The sequence below is a fragment of the Cololabis saira genome, chromosome 21, assembly GCF_033807715.1.
Source record: "Cololabis saira isolate AMF1-May2022 chromosome 21, fColSai1.1, whole genome shotgun sequence".
Lineage (NCBI taxonomy): Eukaryota > Metazoa > Chordata > Actinopteri > Beloniformes > Belonidae > Cololabis > Cololabis saira.
This window is the reverse complement of record NC_084607.1, coordinates 24793418-24810391: the sequence shown is the minus strand read 5'-3', so window position 1 is coordinate 24810391 and position 16974 is coordinate 24793418. Positions and strand designations below refer to the sequence as shown.

Here is a 16974-nt window from a genome sequence, read left to right as displayed (position 1 = left end):
ATCTGAAATATGTCAGGAACGGAGTGACAAAAGACTGCAGAAGTAAGTGGCACTGAAAAGGGAGCTTCTAGAGGAACACCGTATAAATAATTGGATTACCGGTAACTGGCACACGGTCAGGTGATATAACTGGGTAAAAAAAACGGCATCTAAAACAGGCAGAGCCTTACAGAAATAAAGACAGAGGGTCATTAAGCTTTGGAAATCTGCACTAAAAAAAAAAATTATAAAATTTAAAGAATGGTCTATTTTATGTTATAATTTGAAAGCAGTATGGGAAAGAAAACTGTTATAGTATCTTATGAAATATTAGATTAGATTATATTCAACTTTATAGTCATTGTACCAAGTGCGAGTACAGAGACAACGAAATGCAGTTTATGTCTAACCAGAAGTGCAAAAAGCAGAAAAGTGCAATGTGATAAAGTATAGACAGGTGTTTCATAGACAGGACAAGAAATATAGTACAATGTAGACAGTAGTATACAGTTGTTTTGCAGAAGGTGGTTTGGAGTAGTATAAGTGAAATATAAATATGTTCCGTGTATTAGCAGTTACTTTACAAGAGTAGAATAAATATGGTTATGTCATATGAAAAATGTATGAACATGTGCAGACATGTGCAATGTAATGGCAGTACCATTATAGCAGTAAGAACAATAATATATATATATATATATATATATATATATATATATATATATATATATATATATATATATATATATATATATATATATATATATATATATATATATATATATATACATAAATCATTTAAGCATCTCCTCATCCTATGATATAGAGTAAAAAAAAACACAAAACGATTATTTCCATACTTTGTAAAGCATCACTCACTATCATGTCCAGCAGCTGATTACAGTCTGTGGGTGTGACCAGCTGGACCAATCAGAGCTCTGAGTGAAGCATAGTGTTTAAAAAAAAAGAATGAAAAATGTATCAATAAACCAAAGAATACATTTGTTGGGGGTATTTTAATAATAAAATACAAAATCAATCGAATCTATTTTTTTTTAACTTTCATTGTTGGGTTTCGGCTGCGTCGTGACGTCATCGGTGTGCGACCATGCCGAGATTTACAAGTTCTTGAAAGAAACAAAACATGGCAAGTTTACAAGATGCGTTGAAGACCCACTTCGGGTTCAGCAACTTCAGGTCTAAGGTCCAGGAAGACGTGGTGAGGGCAGTCATCCGAGGTAAGTCGGTAAACGGCGTGTTTGTGCACTTTGGTTTGCTGCCAGTTGGTGGTTATGAACAGTAACCGGTGAATGGTGGAGGCAGGTCGGTGTTGATGTGATGGCGGCTTGGTCTCCCTGCAGGGGACAGGGATGTGTTCGTGTGCATGCCCACCGGGGCAGGGAAGTCCCTGTGCTACCAGCTCCCTGCGGTGCTGGGTCAGGGCATTACCCTGGTCATATCCCCCCTGATCGCCCTCATCCAGGTCAGTCTCTCATCCTCCTGCACTGACAAATACAGAGGAACTGAGGGGCAACACACAACCCTAAACATCACATTTCAATCACACATAGTCGTTTAGTTACTGTCAGATCCACCTCAGAGTAGGGCTTGGCGATATGGACCAAAATTCATATCTCAATATTTTCTAGCTAAATGGCGATACTCGATATATATCGATATTTTTTCTGTGACATAATTGGGGTTTCCCCCCAAAGCATTATAGCATAGCATCTCTGTTAGCTTCATTTTTTCTTTTAAAAAAACAGTCAGTTTTAATACAAAGGTACCTTTATTAACAGAGGTCTGCACAATATCAAAATGTATAAAACAAATGAAACAAAAATAAGATGCCTGCATATATAGAATAAAAATGCTTGTAGCAGCTAAAAATAAATAATAAAGCAAATATCCCTTTCCTGCACAACAATTAAATTAAAATACATTGTGCAATTAATACAATGTAGATAGTAACAGGCAGACTTTTCCACTGAGGTTGACAGTTGTGCAAATAACAAAACATTTGTGCAAATTTCTAATAAAACATGTAAACAGATATTGCATCTCTTTGAGCAAATCTCAAATAATTACAACAAGTCAACTACTGTACATTTTACAGATTTTGTGCCAGGAAAACTAACCTGTCAACACTGTCAGGTTTCAGCACACAAAGGTACTTTTTTGCCAGCGCGAGGGGTCAGCGTTGATGTACAGTCAATTTGTCACAAAATGAACTATATCGATATAAACGATATTGTCTCGTACCATATCGCGTTTGAAAATATATCGATATATATTAAAATCTCGATATATCGCCCAGCCCTGCCTCAGAGCCATTGTAGGAAGCTTTCTTGTGTTTATTTAGTTTATTTGTCTACAGGACCAAGTAGACCACCTGAGGGAGCTCAACATCCCGGCCTGCTCCATCAACTCCAAGCTCCCGGTGGCCGAGCGCCGTCTGATCCTGGCTGACCTGGGGAGCAGCAGCCCAAAGCTGAAGCTCCTCTACATCACTCCAGAGATGGTGGCCTCTGCCTCGTTCCAGCCCTGCCTGACAGACTTGTGCAGCCGGCGTCTTCTGTCCTACCTGGCTGTGGACGAGGCTCACTGCGTCTCTCAGTGGGGACACGATTTTAGACCCGACTATCTCAAACTCGGCGAGCTGCGGGCTCGTTTACAAGGGGTTCCCTGTTTGGCTTTGACGGCAACAGCCCCCAAGAATGTACAAGATGACATTGTTCAGACCCTGAGGATGTCCGCCCCTCTGTCTTTTGTCACGCCCGTCTTCCGGAAAAATTTGTACTATGATGTGATCTTCAGGGAGCTTCTTCCAAACGCTTACGTCCACCTGCACGCCTTTATCAAGACATCCCTGGCACTGGAAAGTGCATCTGATGGGCAGGTTAGTAAACTCTGAGGGCCAAGACTGAACCTTAATCTTTCACTTTTGAGTTGGTTCATTGTTGATCTTTGAAGATGGGTAAAGATGATGAATGTATTCTCAAACATCCTTCCTTTGAGCTTCAGCTTTTGTAGACTGTGTGAGGTTTTCTTAGGTAGTTAGCTGTCATTTCATTTAACCCTTGTGCTGTCTTTGGGTCAAGGGAGGGTGAAGGGAGAAAATAAGGAAGTAAAGAAGGAAGGAGAAAAGAAGGAAGGAAGTAGGAAAGGGAGTAAGGAAGGGAGAAAAGATGGAAGGAAGGAAATAAGGAAGGAAGTAGGAAAGGGAGTAAGGAAGGGAGAAAAGATAGAAAGGAGAAAAGAAGGAAGGAAGTAGGAAAGGGAGTAAGGAAGGGAGAAAAGATGGAAGGAAGGAAATAAGGAAGGAAGTAGGAAAGGAGAGTAGGAAAGGGAATAAGGAAGGGAGAAAAGATGGAAGGGAGGAAAGAAGGAAGTAAGGAGAAAAGAAGGAAGGAAGTAGGGAAGGGAGAAAATATGGATGGGAGAAAAGATGGAAAGAAGGAAGGAAGTAAGGAAGGGAGAAAATATGGATGGGAGAAAAGATGGAAAGAAGGAAGGAAGTAAGGAAGGGAGAAAAGATGGAAGGGAGGGAGGAAGGAATGGAGAAAAGGAAAGAGGGAAGGGAAGAAGGAAGGAATGGAGATAATAAGGAAAGAAGGAAGGAAAAGCAAAGAAGGAACGAATGACGAAAGGAAGGTAGGAAGAAAAAGGAGTAAAGGAGGGTAAAAAAGGAGGAAAAGAGGAAAGGAATAAGGCAGGAGAGAGCAGGAGGAAAGAAGGATAGAAGAATTGGGTCATTTTGACCCAAAGACAGCACAAGGGTTAATCAGATATATCTAACTTGCAACACTTAATTTTGGGCTCAGTGGACTTTTTCTTCTGATGATTATGTTGTGCAGGTCAAATTTGTGGAGGTGCCACTTCAGTTAAAAGCTAAAAAAAAAAAAATCTCCAGAGGCTTGTTAATATTCCTGAAGGTCTTCTGCAGTTGAAGCAATCAGGGTTTTGTTTTCCTACTTAAAGTCTGAGACTCTGATTAGGCCTATGTAAAAGCAGTGATCAAAGATAACGTGTCAGCGGAGGGAAAGGTTTTACAACTTAGTCATAAAATACCTTCCATGTCAAGATTTTCCTTAGCTGTGATGGCAGAAGTCAATCATCACATATTCCATAGGCTTCTGATGCATATGAATGATAGTTTGATAGTTTTTCTTTGAGGACCCAGGTTTTTGTGAAGCTGCAGTCTGTGGTATTTGTTTCCAGGGCTGTGGGATTGTGTACTGTCGAACCAGAGAAGGCTGTGAAGTCGTGGCTCATCAGCTGACCAAGCTCGGCATCTTGTCCAAGCCGTATCACGCAGGTGAGATTGCTTCAGTGTCTGTGTGTTCATGGAGTTTGAAGTATTTCAAGGTAAAGTGTTACACCGCTATCACAGGTCTGAAGGCAGGAGATCGCACAGAGGTGCAGAATGAGTGGATGCAGGGGAAGGTGCTGGTTATTGTCGCTACCATCAGCTTTGGGATGGGAGTAGATAAAGCTAATGTCAGGTGAGACAACAGATCTGAGAATCTTTCAAGACCATTATTCTGGTTGTTGATTGTTTTATATTGATGTTTTGCAGATTTGTAGCACACTGGAACCTTGCTAAGTCTCTGGCCAGTTACTATCAAGAATCTGGGAGAGCAGGAAGAGACGGTCTACCCTCCTCCTGCCGCACATACTATTCCCCAAAGGATAAGGAGCAACTTAACTTCCTCATCCGCCAGGAAGTCGGCCGGAAACAGGTCAGGTGACCAACAGAAGGCGTCCGGTGGAAGCATCGCCATTATTTTAGAGTTTTCTGAAAATGTTTTCAATTTGTCCTCAGGCAAAGCGTGGCTCTGCGAAGGAGTCGGACAAAACTGCCATCACAGACCTCGAAGCCATGGTGTCGTTTTGTGAGCAAGAAAAGTAAATGATGGATTTTCATTTCATTTCATTTCATTTTTATTTATTCCGTATCATGGAAATAGTTCACATACATGTTCCATTCCATGATCAAAAAGGGGCAAGAAGAAGAAAGCGTTAGATAACAAGCCCCTTTCTCAAAAAAAATAAAACAATTCGTATGAAGATGGTCTGTCCGTCTTTTCAACAGTCACTACTTACCGTATTTTCTGGACTATAAGCTGCTACTTTTTTCATAGGTTTTGAACCACGCGGCTTATACAAAGGTGCGGCTATTCTGTGGATTTTTCTTCCACCGCTTGGGGGAGTGCTAACCGGAATTAGAATAAAAACTAAGACAAAATAAATGCAAAGAGAATATGCTACTTCTTCTTTAGCAGATAGAAGTAGGTAGAAGCAGATTTCAAACAGATAAATAGATAAATAAATACTGGTTATTTTCTCTTGGTTCTGTCCCGTTTTAATCAGCAAAGTTGCTGCCGTGTTAAAAGACACTGTTAGGAAAGGATCTATTTAGGTACAAACATGTACATCATTTACAGTTCAAAATCCTTCTTTACATGTAAATATCTAATCTAACAACATAAATATCTGCGGCTTGTATATCTTTTTTTTTTTTAATTGTTTTTTAAAAAATAGAGTGGATGCAGCTTATATACAGGTGCGGCTTATAGTCCAGAAAATACGGTATATAATACCAAAAAAAAGAAATAATGAAAAAACAAAACAAAAAAATAAGAAAACATACACACTAACTCACCAACAATACAAAAACAAAAAACAACAAAAGATATTTTACCCGTTACCCGGATTCAGTGCACACATCATGTAGAAATGTATTTTCATGGATTACATGAAAATCAATGTACAGTGAGTGTACAGTTTGTAAAAGTCAGTTTCATGTAGTAAAAAAAGGCTTGCATTACAGCTTGTTATCAATATCCAAGTATTCAGATCATTGCGTTCTTTCAGTTTGTGTCCAGCAGAGGGCAGACTTGTTCTCTTGGTTCTTTTTCTTCTAGGAAGATATTCAGGTTTGGAAACAACTCCCCTTCTTCAGGATCAATGTTACTTTGTATAATCTTACTCAGTAATAACATCATCCTGCCAAAGTCAGACTACGACTGCCGATTCTGATTCCATCACAGTGACATGGATTCACGTTTTCATAAGAAATATGTAGAAATGATTTTGACTTTTCCCTTTACATAATACCGCCCAGCTCAGCATTTTTAGCTAGCTGTAAGCATGTTTGATCCTGTATATTTTTGTATGTAAGAGAGCTGGAGCTGGTTCTGCCTTCGCCTCAGGCCAGAGGAGCTGTTGTGCAGAGAGCAGGGATGCTCCGAGGAATGTTGATTCTCCTGAAAGCCTGGCAGCTCTAGCAGGTGTGTTTGGCAGCCGGTCAGTTTCCCACAAGTTCTCTGTTTCTGGCAAGGGTTTTGTTTTTGACTTGTTTTTTGTTTTGTTGCATAAGCAAGATTCCTGAGAATGAGTTTACTGAAGGACTTGTGCTCCACGGAGCTGCAGTGAAGACCTGATTTACAGTCTTCTGTGCCCAGATGCCATATTTGCAAGTTCAGTGTTCAAAGATAATTGTGTTCCATCTGCATGGAGAGATTTCACTTAAATGTTGGACTCTTTCAGCTTGGTCCACGACAGCAGCAGCAGCAGCAGCTCACACAGGTCAGCACCGTTACGAGCAGGACCATCAAGAGCAGTTTGATGAGCAGCTCCCCTTTAAACTATTCAACAAATGTAAGAACGTGGGCTGAGACTCACAGATGAAGGCTAGGAGGATGAAGAAGGCTCCCAGCTGTAAAGGGTGGGCGTTGGGCAGATCTTTCAGCTTGGCCCATATCTGGTTCAGGAGGCCCAGCGTCTCGTCTCTGGCGTCCATCCTGGTTAGATGGACGTGAGGTGGAGATGGAGATGGGAAGACACATTTAAATCACATCAAGGTGAATCTTGAACTGCTCGTCACCCCAAGCAGGTAACACGACTTTTGAGTTTTCAGCTTTAGTCTGTTAACATGATAAACTGCAGTTTGGTAGTTTATACGCCTTTTGCAGGGTTACAGGGACAGGAAAAGAAGCAGGAGTTTACTGCCTGTGAATGAGCATTTGTGAAGGATTTATATATGTTTTTTGAACCCTTCTCAGCATAACTAAACTAAAGTTGTTTGATTTAAGAGAAAGTAACTCAGAGATCAGCCTCATCGTCTGTGTTGATGTCTGTCCCTTGGTGTTCAGTATTGGATTAAAAACCATTCTGGTTTCAGTTTGATCTTGCTTTTGAGAAACTTGAACATGCAGCCTCCAGCAGAAACCAGGAGCAGTAAACTTAAATATGTTTCTGCTGAACTTTCTCTGTTGTTGAGAAACCTACATTGGTGCTGAGAGACTCACTGAAATCACCCACCTGTGAAGGTTTCTGCTGGTTCCTCACACTCAAACACGGGCTGAGAGTCAGAAAGGACAAATCCAGCAGATGAAGAGGAGACGAGACACGAGGGAGATGCCTGTTGAGTGTCTTCTTTGGCAGTGTGTTTGTTGTTGGGACATGCGGCGTGTCATCCAGAGGAGAAGCTTCTCAGACGCTGCTCTAGATCTCCCTGAGATCAGAGGATGCCTCCATACTGATGACAGCTGAATGTGGATATGAGGAAATGAGTGGTGACGCAAACTCTTCTCTCCTCTCTGACACCGCTTTTAATCTTCACTCACGTTGAACGTTCTCATCTTGCCATCCTTAGCTTTGTTGTTGTCTTCTCTTTAGTGGCACAGACTTTTGAATGTGTGGCTCAGTTGTCCTGCCTGTCTAAAACTTTTCTCGTCAGTAGGGCTGGGCGATATGGACCAAAAGTCATATCTCGATATTTTCTAGCTGAATGGCGATAGTCGATATATGTCGATATTTTTTCTGTGCCTTAATTGGGGTTTCCCCCAAAGCATTATAGCATAGCATCTCTGTTAGCTTCATTTTTTTCTGAGGCAAACCCTTAAAAAAACAGTCAGTTTTAATACAATGCCTCGTGCCAAATGTCACACAGGTTCCTTTGTTAACAGAGGTCTGCACAATATCAAAATGTATAAAACAAATGAAATAAAAATAAACTGCCTGCATATATAGAATAAAAATGCTTCTTGAATAAAATAAAACAAATATCCCTTTCCTGCATAACAATTAAATTAAAATACACTGTGCAATTAATACAATGTAGACAGTAACAGGCAGACTTTTCCACTGAGGTTGACAGTTGTGCAAATAACAAAACATTTGTGCAAATCTCAAATAAAACATTCAAGTCAATTTGTCACAAAATAAGCTATATCAAAATCATAAAAAAAAATGTTAAAAAAAAAAAAAAAAGATATATATATATTTTAAATCGATATAAACGATATTGTCTCGTACCATATCGTGTTTGAAAATATATCGATATATATTAAAATCTCGATATATCGCCCAGCCCTACTCGTCAGGCACTCCTTCCTGTGAGTTTCCTCAAAGTCCTTGTGTGTGATCAGTTCTGTCTTTCTCCACCTACTTGAAGACTTCTCTTTCACACAACAGGAGGAGAAAGCATTTGAAAGTCTGTGTATCATGGAGTGGTTTTTGTCGTGTGCTCAAAAATGCTTGAAAATAATGTCTCTCTGCTTTTATAGATGTGATGTCACGTGCAGGAATTTGATTTTTACAGTGAGCGCAATCATTAAAGTGAGCCGTCTCCTGTTCTCCTGTCAGGTGTCGCCATGCCACCATCTCCAAGTTCTTTGGAAACCAGATGCCAAATTGCGCAGGTGCCTGCGACTTCTGTCGTCACCCCAAAATCGTGCGAGCCCAGCTGGAGCGAGCGGCTACGCTCAGCACCAGGACCGAGGCGGCCAGCAAAGAGCCCAAAGGACCGTTCGGGTTCCAGGCGGGTCTTTACGAAGGAGGGAGGAAGGGTTACGGCTTTGAAAGGCACGACTGCTGTAACGGCACCGTCTGCAGTGTTGATGGGAAGAGTCCAGCTCTGATCTGATATTGCACTTTTCCTCCGGCAGGTTTGATTCAGGGGATGAAGACAACGGTGGGGATGATGAAGGCAAAAATAGGAAGAAGCATTTTACTGAGCTCTACAAGAGGCAGATGCACATGCGGAAGGTGAATCGTCAACTGTCATTCAACAAATATCTATGTTACGTTCGTTTTCAGGGAAAAACTGCTATAAATCGAGCTGTTTTGTGTTGGCTCTTTGCACATCTGCAAGAAGGACTGAGGGGGTCCCTGTATGTTGTGAATGCTCCAAGTGCATTGTTTTTGCTCACAGTTCATAACTTAAAAGTGTGGCAATTATATAACATTAGGGGGAGAAAAATATACTATAAATAAATGATGACATTGGCAGGAATTCATGAGATCATTGTTAATTCAGGCCCTTCCCTCTCATAAATATTTAAACAGTTTAGGTACACTAACTTTGGGTTAAAAGGGACAACTCAACTTGCCTTGGCTGTTAATACAGTTTGAGGTAGTATGACAGAGATAAATAGTTTATGGTGATCTGAATACTAACCAGTCACTCATGGGAAGCACCACTAGCTGACTAAACTATTATTATTATTATTATTATTATTATTATTATTATTATTTTGTTTTCACATATAAAAAACATTTGTAACACAATATAAAAGTAGAAAGAAATGTGAAGGAGAAAGCCTAAAAACCCTCCAGGGGCTTGAGAAGTGGCTTTCTCCATTTACATACTGTACATCCAGAGCATTGGAAAGCAGATACAATTTATAACAATGAGGGGGGGAAAAACAGTATAACTAGATACAGAAACATTAAATAAAAATGATAAGATTGATAAGATTATCACAGCAGCTGCCTTTTCCTAGAGAGAGGTAACAAACATTAGCCTTTACAAAATCTGTGTCAAACTTCAAAATAGATTTTAATGTCCATTTTGCTTTCAGATCCGAGAAAAATGATACACAGTGTGTGACTGGACGTCTGTGGTTGTGGAAACACTAACTTCTGCCAACGTTTGTTTGTTCAGGGCTCTGATGGTCCAAGAGAAGACTTCGTTCCACCAGGTAACGTCAGTAGAGGAATAAGGTGATCATGAATGTGTCTTTTGGCCGATCAGTCACATAACCAGCGTATCCTGATGTCCAGATGCCGACTGCCTGCTCAGGGATGCCAGCAGCCAGAAGATCCCCCGGCTCACTGTGAAGGTAACAGACCAAATCTGAACGCTGCAGAGGAGGTCCTCTTAAAACTGCTGCATTCATTCACACGCTTACAGGAACTCTGTGTCATGAGACGTTAACGCTGCTGAATTATAAGGGCTGTTTGTATCCAGCATCTGTAAAGACAAGTGGGTGAAAATAACTTAAAAGTCCAACCAACTCAACAGTATAACAGAAATGATTAAGTCCTGTAACCCTCCTACCGAACTGTAAAATATTCACAACTCATTTACAGTTGTGTGAAAAAGTGTTTGCCTCCTTCCTGATTTCTTATTTTTTTGCATGTTTGTCACACTTGAATGTTCAGATCATCAAACAAATTTAAATTTTAGACAAAGATAACATGAGTAAACAGAAAATGCCGTTTTTAAATGAAGGTTTTTATTATTAAGGAGAAAGAAAAATCCAAACCTACATGGCCCTGTGTGGAAAAAGGGATTGTCCCCTAAAACCTAATAACTGGTTGGGCCCTTAGCAGCAACAACTGCAATCAAGCGTTTGTGATAACTGGCAATGAGTCTTTTACAGGGTGTGGAGGAACTTTGGCCCGCTCATCTTTGCAGAATTGTTGTAATTCAGCCACATTGGAGGTTTGAGCATGAAACATTTTTTTACGGTCATGCCACATCATCTCAGTTGGATTCAGGTCGGGACTTTGACTAGGCCACTCCAAAGTCTTGATTTTGTTTTTCTTAAGCCATTCAGAGGTTGGACTTGCTGGTGTGTTTTGGATCATTGTCCTGCTGCAGAACCCAAGTGGCTTCAGCTTGAAGTCACAAACAGATGCCGGACATTCTCCTGCAGGATTTTTTGTTAGCCAGCAGAATTCCTGGTTCCATTTACCACAGCAAGTCTTCCAGGTCCTGAAACAGTAAAACAGCCCAGACCATCACACTACCACCACCATGTTTTACTGTTGAAATGATGTTCCTTTTCGGAAATGCTGTGTTACTTTTACACCAGATGTAATAGGACATACACCTTCCAAAAAGTGAAAACTTTTGTCTCGTCAGTCCACAGAGTATTTCCCCAAAAGTCTTGGGGATCATCAAGATGTTTTCTGGAAAAACTGAGCCGAGCCTTGATGTTCTTTTTGCTCAGCAGTGGTTTTGGTCTTGGAACTCTGCCATGCAGCCATTTTTGCCCCATCTCTTTCTTATGGTGGAGTCATGAATAATGACCTTAGTTCAGGCGAGTGAGGCCTGCAGTTCTTTGGATGTTGTTCTGGAGTCTTTGTGACTCTTGGATGAGTCGTTGCTGCTCTTGGGGTCATTTTGGTCGGCCGGCCTCCTGGGAAGGTTCACCACTGTTCCATGTTTTCTCCATTTGTGGATAAAGGCTCTCACTGTGGTTCGCTGGAGTCCCAAAGCTTTAGAAATGGTTCTGTAACCTTTTCCAATTACTTTGTTTCTCATTTGTTCCTGAATGTCTTTGCATGATGTCTAGCTTTTGAGGATCTTTGGTCTGCTTCACTTTGTCAGCAGGTCGTATTGAAGTGATGTCTTGATTGAGAACAGGCGTGGCAGTAATCAGGCCTGAGTGTGGCTGGAGAAATTGAACTCAGCTTTCCAAAGATGTGATAAACCAGTTAATGTATGTTTTAACAGGGGGGGCAATCACTTTTTCACACAGTTCTATGTAGGTTTGGATGTTTTCCCACTTAATAATAAAAACCTTCATTTAAAAACTGCACTTTGTGGTTACTTGTGTTATCTTTGTCTAATATTTAAATTTGTTGGATGATCTGGAACCTTTTAGTGTGGCAAACATGCAAAAAAAAAAAAGAAATCAGGAAGGGGGCAAACCCTTTTTCACACAACTGTTGCTGTTGTTTCTTTGATATCTGAACTTCTTGTGGCATTTCAGACCAGAGAGCACTGCCTGTACCGCCTGCAGGAGGCCGTGCAATGCCAGCAGGGGGAGCAAGATGCATTCGAGTGAGTGTGGACACAAACTCTTAAACTGTTCTGTTTATAGATTATTACAAATGTCTATAACCACCTCTATTCCAGGTCCTGTACTTTGGTCATCACTTTTTTTTTTCTTTCTCTCTAACAGCTGTGACGGTCTGACGTCTGCCATCGATATTGAACATGAGATCTTCAGAAATAGCAAATCCAGCAACTTGTACAAAGCCTCTGTTCTAAAGAAGGTGGCTACGGCATTTGTTGTTTTTTCTTAATGTGTGGGAGTACACCATAAAGCTCTAGATGTTTATGTGCACGTCCTCTTGAATTCTGAAGGTGTCTGAGTTGAAGAAAGCTTCATCTGCTCCAGTGAAGGGAGAGGAAGGAGAAGGAACAAGCAGCAGTACCAGCGAATCTAAGACAAAACTGGAGAAAGACGTATCCTCCTCCTCCTCCTCCTCCTCTTCTTCCTTATATCCTGAGGAGCTGCAGGGTTTCACCCTCGCATCTGAGGTCTACTCAGTAAGTCTGCTTTATCACACGCTCACAGCTACAGTTCCTTTAAAGTTTGAGGAAACAATTCTTGCAGATTCTTGTCCCTTCAAACCAGTCAAGTTTCTCTTTTCTCGCCCAGATGAAACGAAAGAGAGTAGGGGCGGGCCTGAGGGGGTCGTCTAACCCCTTCCTGAGTGCCAAGGATCTGCTGGAGCCTTCCGTGTTAGACGCATCGTCCGACAAAGGGAAAACGAGCGGTAGATTTTTGAGTGACTGCTCAGGGGAGTCGGATATGAGGAGAGTCGGGGAGGGAATACCGAACGCAGAAACAATGTCATCTATACCTTCATCCATCAAAGCCAGAGCTCTTGCCATTAGTGGCTCCCTCAACAGCCCGACAAAAGGAGGCAGAGCCCTGAGCAAGAAACAACAGAAGCTAGCAGAAGCTGCAAAGACTTCCCGCAACATCTCCCAGTACTTTGCAAAGACGGAGAAACAAACAACGGAGAAGAGCCCCGATGAGGCAGAGTTGTCCAACGAAACAGATAGCACTTTTTCTCATTCTCCCACTGAGGTGTTTGAGGAGAACATTGACCAGGAGCCGGATTCAGGGAAAAGCCCTGCGGTTTCTCAGACTGAGGATGTGATCCTCATAGAAAGTAAAACCGAGGTGGTTGTTATAACTGATGATGAAAAGGAGAAAGCAGACGAAGAGGAGATTTTGAATCCAAAGGATATGACGTCCATCACGGAGTAATTCACTCTCAATTCACAATGGTATTCTGGACTTTTGCTTGAAAAGACCTTTGGAATCTCTAATCTTTATTTGAATCTTTTCACACAGACAAAATGAACCTGCAGAAGAAGCTAAACCGCCTTTAATTCAAGAGGTAGGTCTCAACTGGCCGTTAGGTTTATATCGTTTTAAAAGAAATCTCTGTTAATTTAAATTTAAATGAAGTTAACTAGTGTCCGACCGATCAGCCTTTTTTTTCGATTATTTCGATCACCGATTAGGGGGAAATCAAAAAGACCGATAGCCGATATCAGCCGATACGATTATTACCCTTTTTTACCTTTTTGGGAGAAAACAAATTTCAATACAAGAATTCATTTAAATGAATGGTGAGCAATTTATTGCTTTAACTAGGAAGGACAGCAATATTCACTTCGCACGGCTCACACATCAAAAGTGCAAATTATGGAACATCAAACAAAACAAGCAGCATTTCAGTTATTAAAAATAACATTAAAGGAGCTGTATGTAAGAGCAATAATAAAAAGAATCATAAAATGACCCCGATATGTCAACAGACATTTAAAAATCATGTTCATTTCAAATACTTATGTCACTGACAACAGCACTCAAGCCAGGATATTCCAGTTTAAAAAGAGGAGTTGCAGCCCTCAACTGATGTTTATGTTGTCATTTTTTGTTTTGGCCTGAAGCTCCACCCTCCACCTATCTCCCAATCACCAAGTCAGTATTGTTTCTGAAGCTCCACCCTCCACCTATCTCCCAATCACCAAGTCAGTATTGTTTCTGAAGCTCCACCCTCCACCTATCTCCCAATCACCAAGTCAGTATTGTTTCGGCATCCGGGTTGCCAGCTCGGCTCTAATTATCGCAGCCATGGCAGCCTACGTTCCTGCTGCATTCTGCAGCCTACCTGGCAACCTCTGGTCGGGGGGAGGAGGGGGAGGGGACACGCCGCTCAACAATATTTTGAAAGTGACTGCAGTACCAGTTTTGGCCATTTCTTACAGACGGCTCCTTTTAAGTGAATTTTCTCTTTACATAAAATAAAAAAGCTGCCTATAAAAAAATAACAAATTAAGAGGAATAACAGCCTCAATTTTAGAACAGTCAGGCACAATACTGTCAATTCCCAGACCCAAACCACAGCAAGTGCCTACTTGGAGGTAGTAAAAAAAAAAATCGAAATTATTTATTTTCGATTTTTTTTTGGGAGGGGGGGCCGATACCGATTATTAATAAAATTATGAATATCGAATTCGATAATCGGCCGGTCGCCCACTAAAGTTAACCCTCCCTGCCAGAGTTCCTGTGCTCAAAGTTCAGCTTTGTGTGCAGTTCCAGGTGAAAGAGGATGTAGAGGCCAACTTGGAGCCTCCTCCCGCAAAACGCAGCCGGCCTGCAGACAAGAGCAGCAGAAGAGTGAGATTCAACCCCACCGTGCAGGAGAAGGTCGTGAAGCCGGTCAGCAAGCCTCCTCCGCCCGCCACGCTGAAGGAAGCCGCCGATATCGTGGTCCGTTGTCTGGACCCCTTTTACGCTCAGGGAAAGTTTGCCAACAAGGTGCGTCATTTTAAATTGGGATTAAAGTCACGTGAAGCGAAATGTTTTATTAAATGGATAAATTAATTCTTTTGTAGGAACTGTTTAAGTCGTTTGCTCGCCACTTGTCTCACCTTCTAGCAGAGGATAAGACCCAGGGAAAAGAACAACGTAAGCAGAGATTTAAAAAAACAATGACATTAAATACTGGGATCTGTGGTTTGTTGATGCAGCGACGACTTCTTCACTCTCACCTCTCCTTCCACAGTTAAAGCTAAAGCCAAAGCACTCATCAAGAACCTCTTCAGTAAAGTCCAGCGCTGCGAGAGCGAAGCAGACTGGAAGCACCTTCAAAGACGACACAGCTGTGAAACCAAAGAGACCAAGGAGTGATGGGAAATGTAGTCAAAACCCTGCTCTTTATTTGTGCCTGTCAGTCTCATATCAATGTGATTCTGCGCTTTTTTCTACAGATGCCTGCAGACCAGGTTTACAGCTTATGAAAGGGTCCTGCTTTCTTTTTGTTTATCTTGTCTGGTCGCTGCTATAGTAGCTTATGTCAACAAATGAGCAATAAACCGGGACCGGTGCAGCCTTGAGGATCTGTGCGCATCTTGTTTTGAGTTCAGGGTTTAGTACAAATTGTGACCACTTTGACTTTATGTTTAGACTTGTGGCTAAAGGATGGAGCGTTTTAAGTCCATCTGCACTCATACTTGCTGTATGTCTTGTTTGAAATCTCTGCAAGTTCATGAGCATACAGAGCTGGACTGAAATCCGACCACACGAGGCCTGGAACGGCAAGATTGCGACCATGCTGGCGGCTCCAGGAAGCTGCATCTGGACGCAGTGGCACGCAGAGCCGTGAGTCAACAGACTTCTTCGTTTCCAGACTCCACTGCCTGACCAATATAAAGTTTCATAATAAGCTATGAGAGATGTGTGAGAGCACAGCGAGAAGCTCCTCACCACATCGGCTACGGTTAAAATGACTTGTTTCCAGCTGAAACATATTCATCACTGTAGTTCTCCTACAGTTTGAAACTCTCACCTGTTTGCTCAGCAGTTGTTTTCAGGTGATGTCATTTTTTCTTTTATTATTCCATGAAGGTGAGCTGGTTCCAGATTATTCATGCGTCAAACTGAAAGGATCCTTTCTGTTTATTTTATTTTTTTCTGTGAAAAGTTAGAATGTCTGTGTTTAAGAAACTTTTTTTATAGCTTCCTGAAAGTGTTGTGTAGTAGGTATGATCATTAAAATGTTTACCATCATAATACTGTATACTACATTTCCATGGTAACGGTTATACTCCCAATGTAGAAAGGGATGGGATTGTTATTGGATCTTCAGGGTTTAGTTCATAGACCAGTGTCCAGGCCAGAGTTGGTTTTGGACGTGATGACGGTGCTACTTGGAGAGTTTCATTAGATTTATCTTCTCAGGATCATTTATGTATTTGAAGCAAACTGATATCAGCATGCCAAAACACAATAAGTGGTGGGCAGTGAAATGCACGGGCAAAAACTCTCAGCTCACCTAAAAACAAGTCATGCGAAGGTGTCTGATTAAGGTAGCAAATTAATTACGACACTTTTAGCTCTGAACTTCTGAGGTACAGCTGTAGCGGCATAATGAATTATTCTCGTGACTCTTGCTCACTAATTGCTCATTAATGTTGATAATTATATGTACATAATGTGGAGTGAAAGACATTAAAACTGTTCTATTTTCATGGGGAATATAAACCACATGCTCTTTGTTGCGGGTCCAGGTGATATTTTATTAGCTGCTACAGTTTTGTTGCTGCTGGAAACATGGACAATATTGACATACAACATTAATTTAAACCATGTGGATTTTAATTCAAAACCAATGTCATTTCTGTTTTGCGTTGTGTCAGTTCTTGGTTATGAGGAATCTTTGCTGAGAGATGTTTTCCACCTTGTTTTTTTTTTAGGCCTGTCAGGCCTGTGCGAGTCAGTGTCATGAGGAAACCCTCAAGAGCACTTACAAAGCTGAGGGACACACAGACGTCTGACTGTTAAGACTCGACAGCTGCAGTTGTTTCATTCTATACTTTTAAATGTTTAAAATAAAGTCAGTGCTGAAGAGAAAAGTATGCCGTCTGGTGTGGGCCACCTCTTATTT

General features: G+C 41.3%; 1 protein-coding gene across 1 annotated transcript; it reads left to right on the top strand.

The window, feature by feature from the left end:
• Window positions 1-1090: 1090 nt before the first annotated feature.
• Window positions 1091-16924, top strand: recql5 (RecQ helicase-like 5). Its single transcript, XM_061712000.1, has 19 exons — window positions 1091-1217; window positions 1341-1462; window positions 2357-2878; window positions 4201-4297; window positions 4373-4484; window positions 4559-4721; window positions 4805-4887; window positions 8632-8850; window positions 8934-9033; window positions 9932-9968; window positions 10051-10109; window positions 11991-12061; window positions 12183-12276; window positions 12368-12553; window positions 12666-13279; window positions 13371-13416; window positions 14622-14846; window positions 14924-14996; window positions 15094-16924. Exons 1-19 carry the CDS (start codon window positions 1124-1126, stop codon window positions 15216-15218), a joined length of 3042 nt encoding a protein of 1013 aa, XP_061567984.1. The 5' UTR covers window positions 1091-1123; the 3' UTR covers window positions 15219-16924.
• The last annotated feature ends 50 nt before the right edge of the window (window positions 16925-16974 follow it).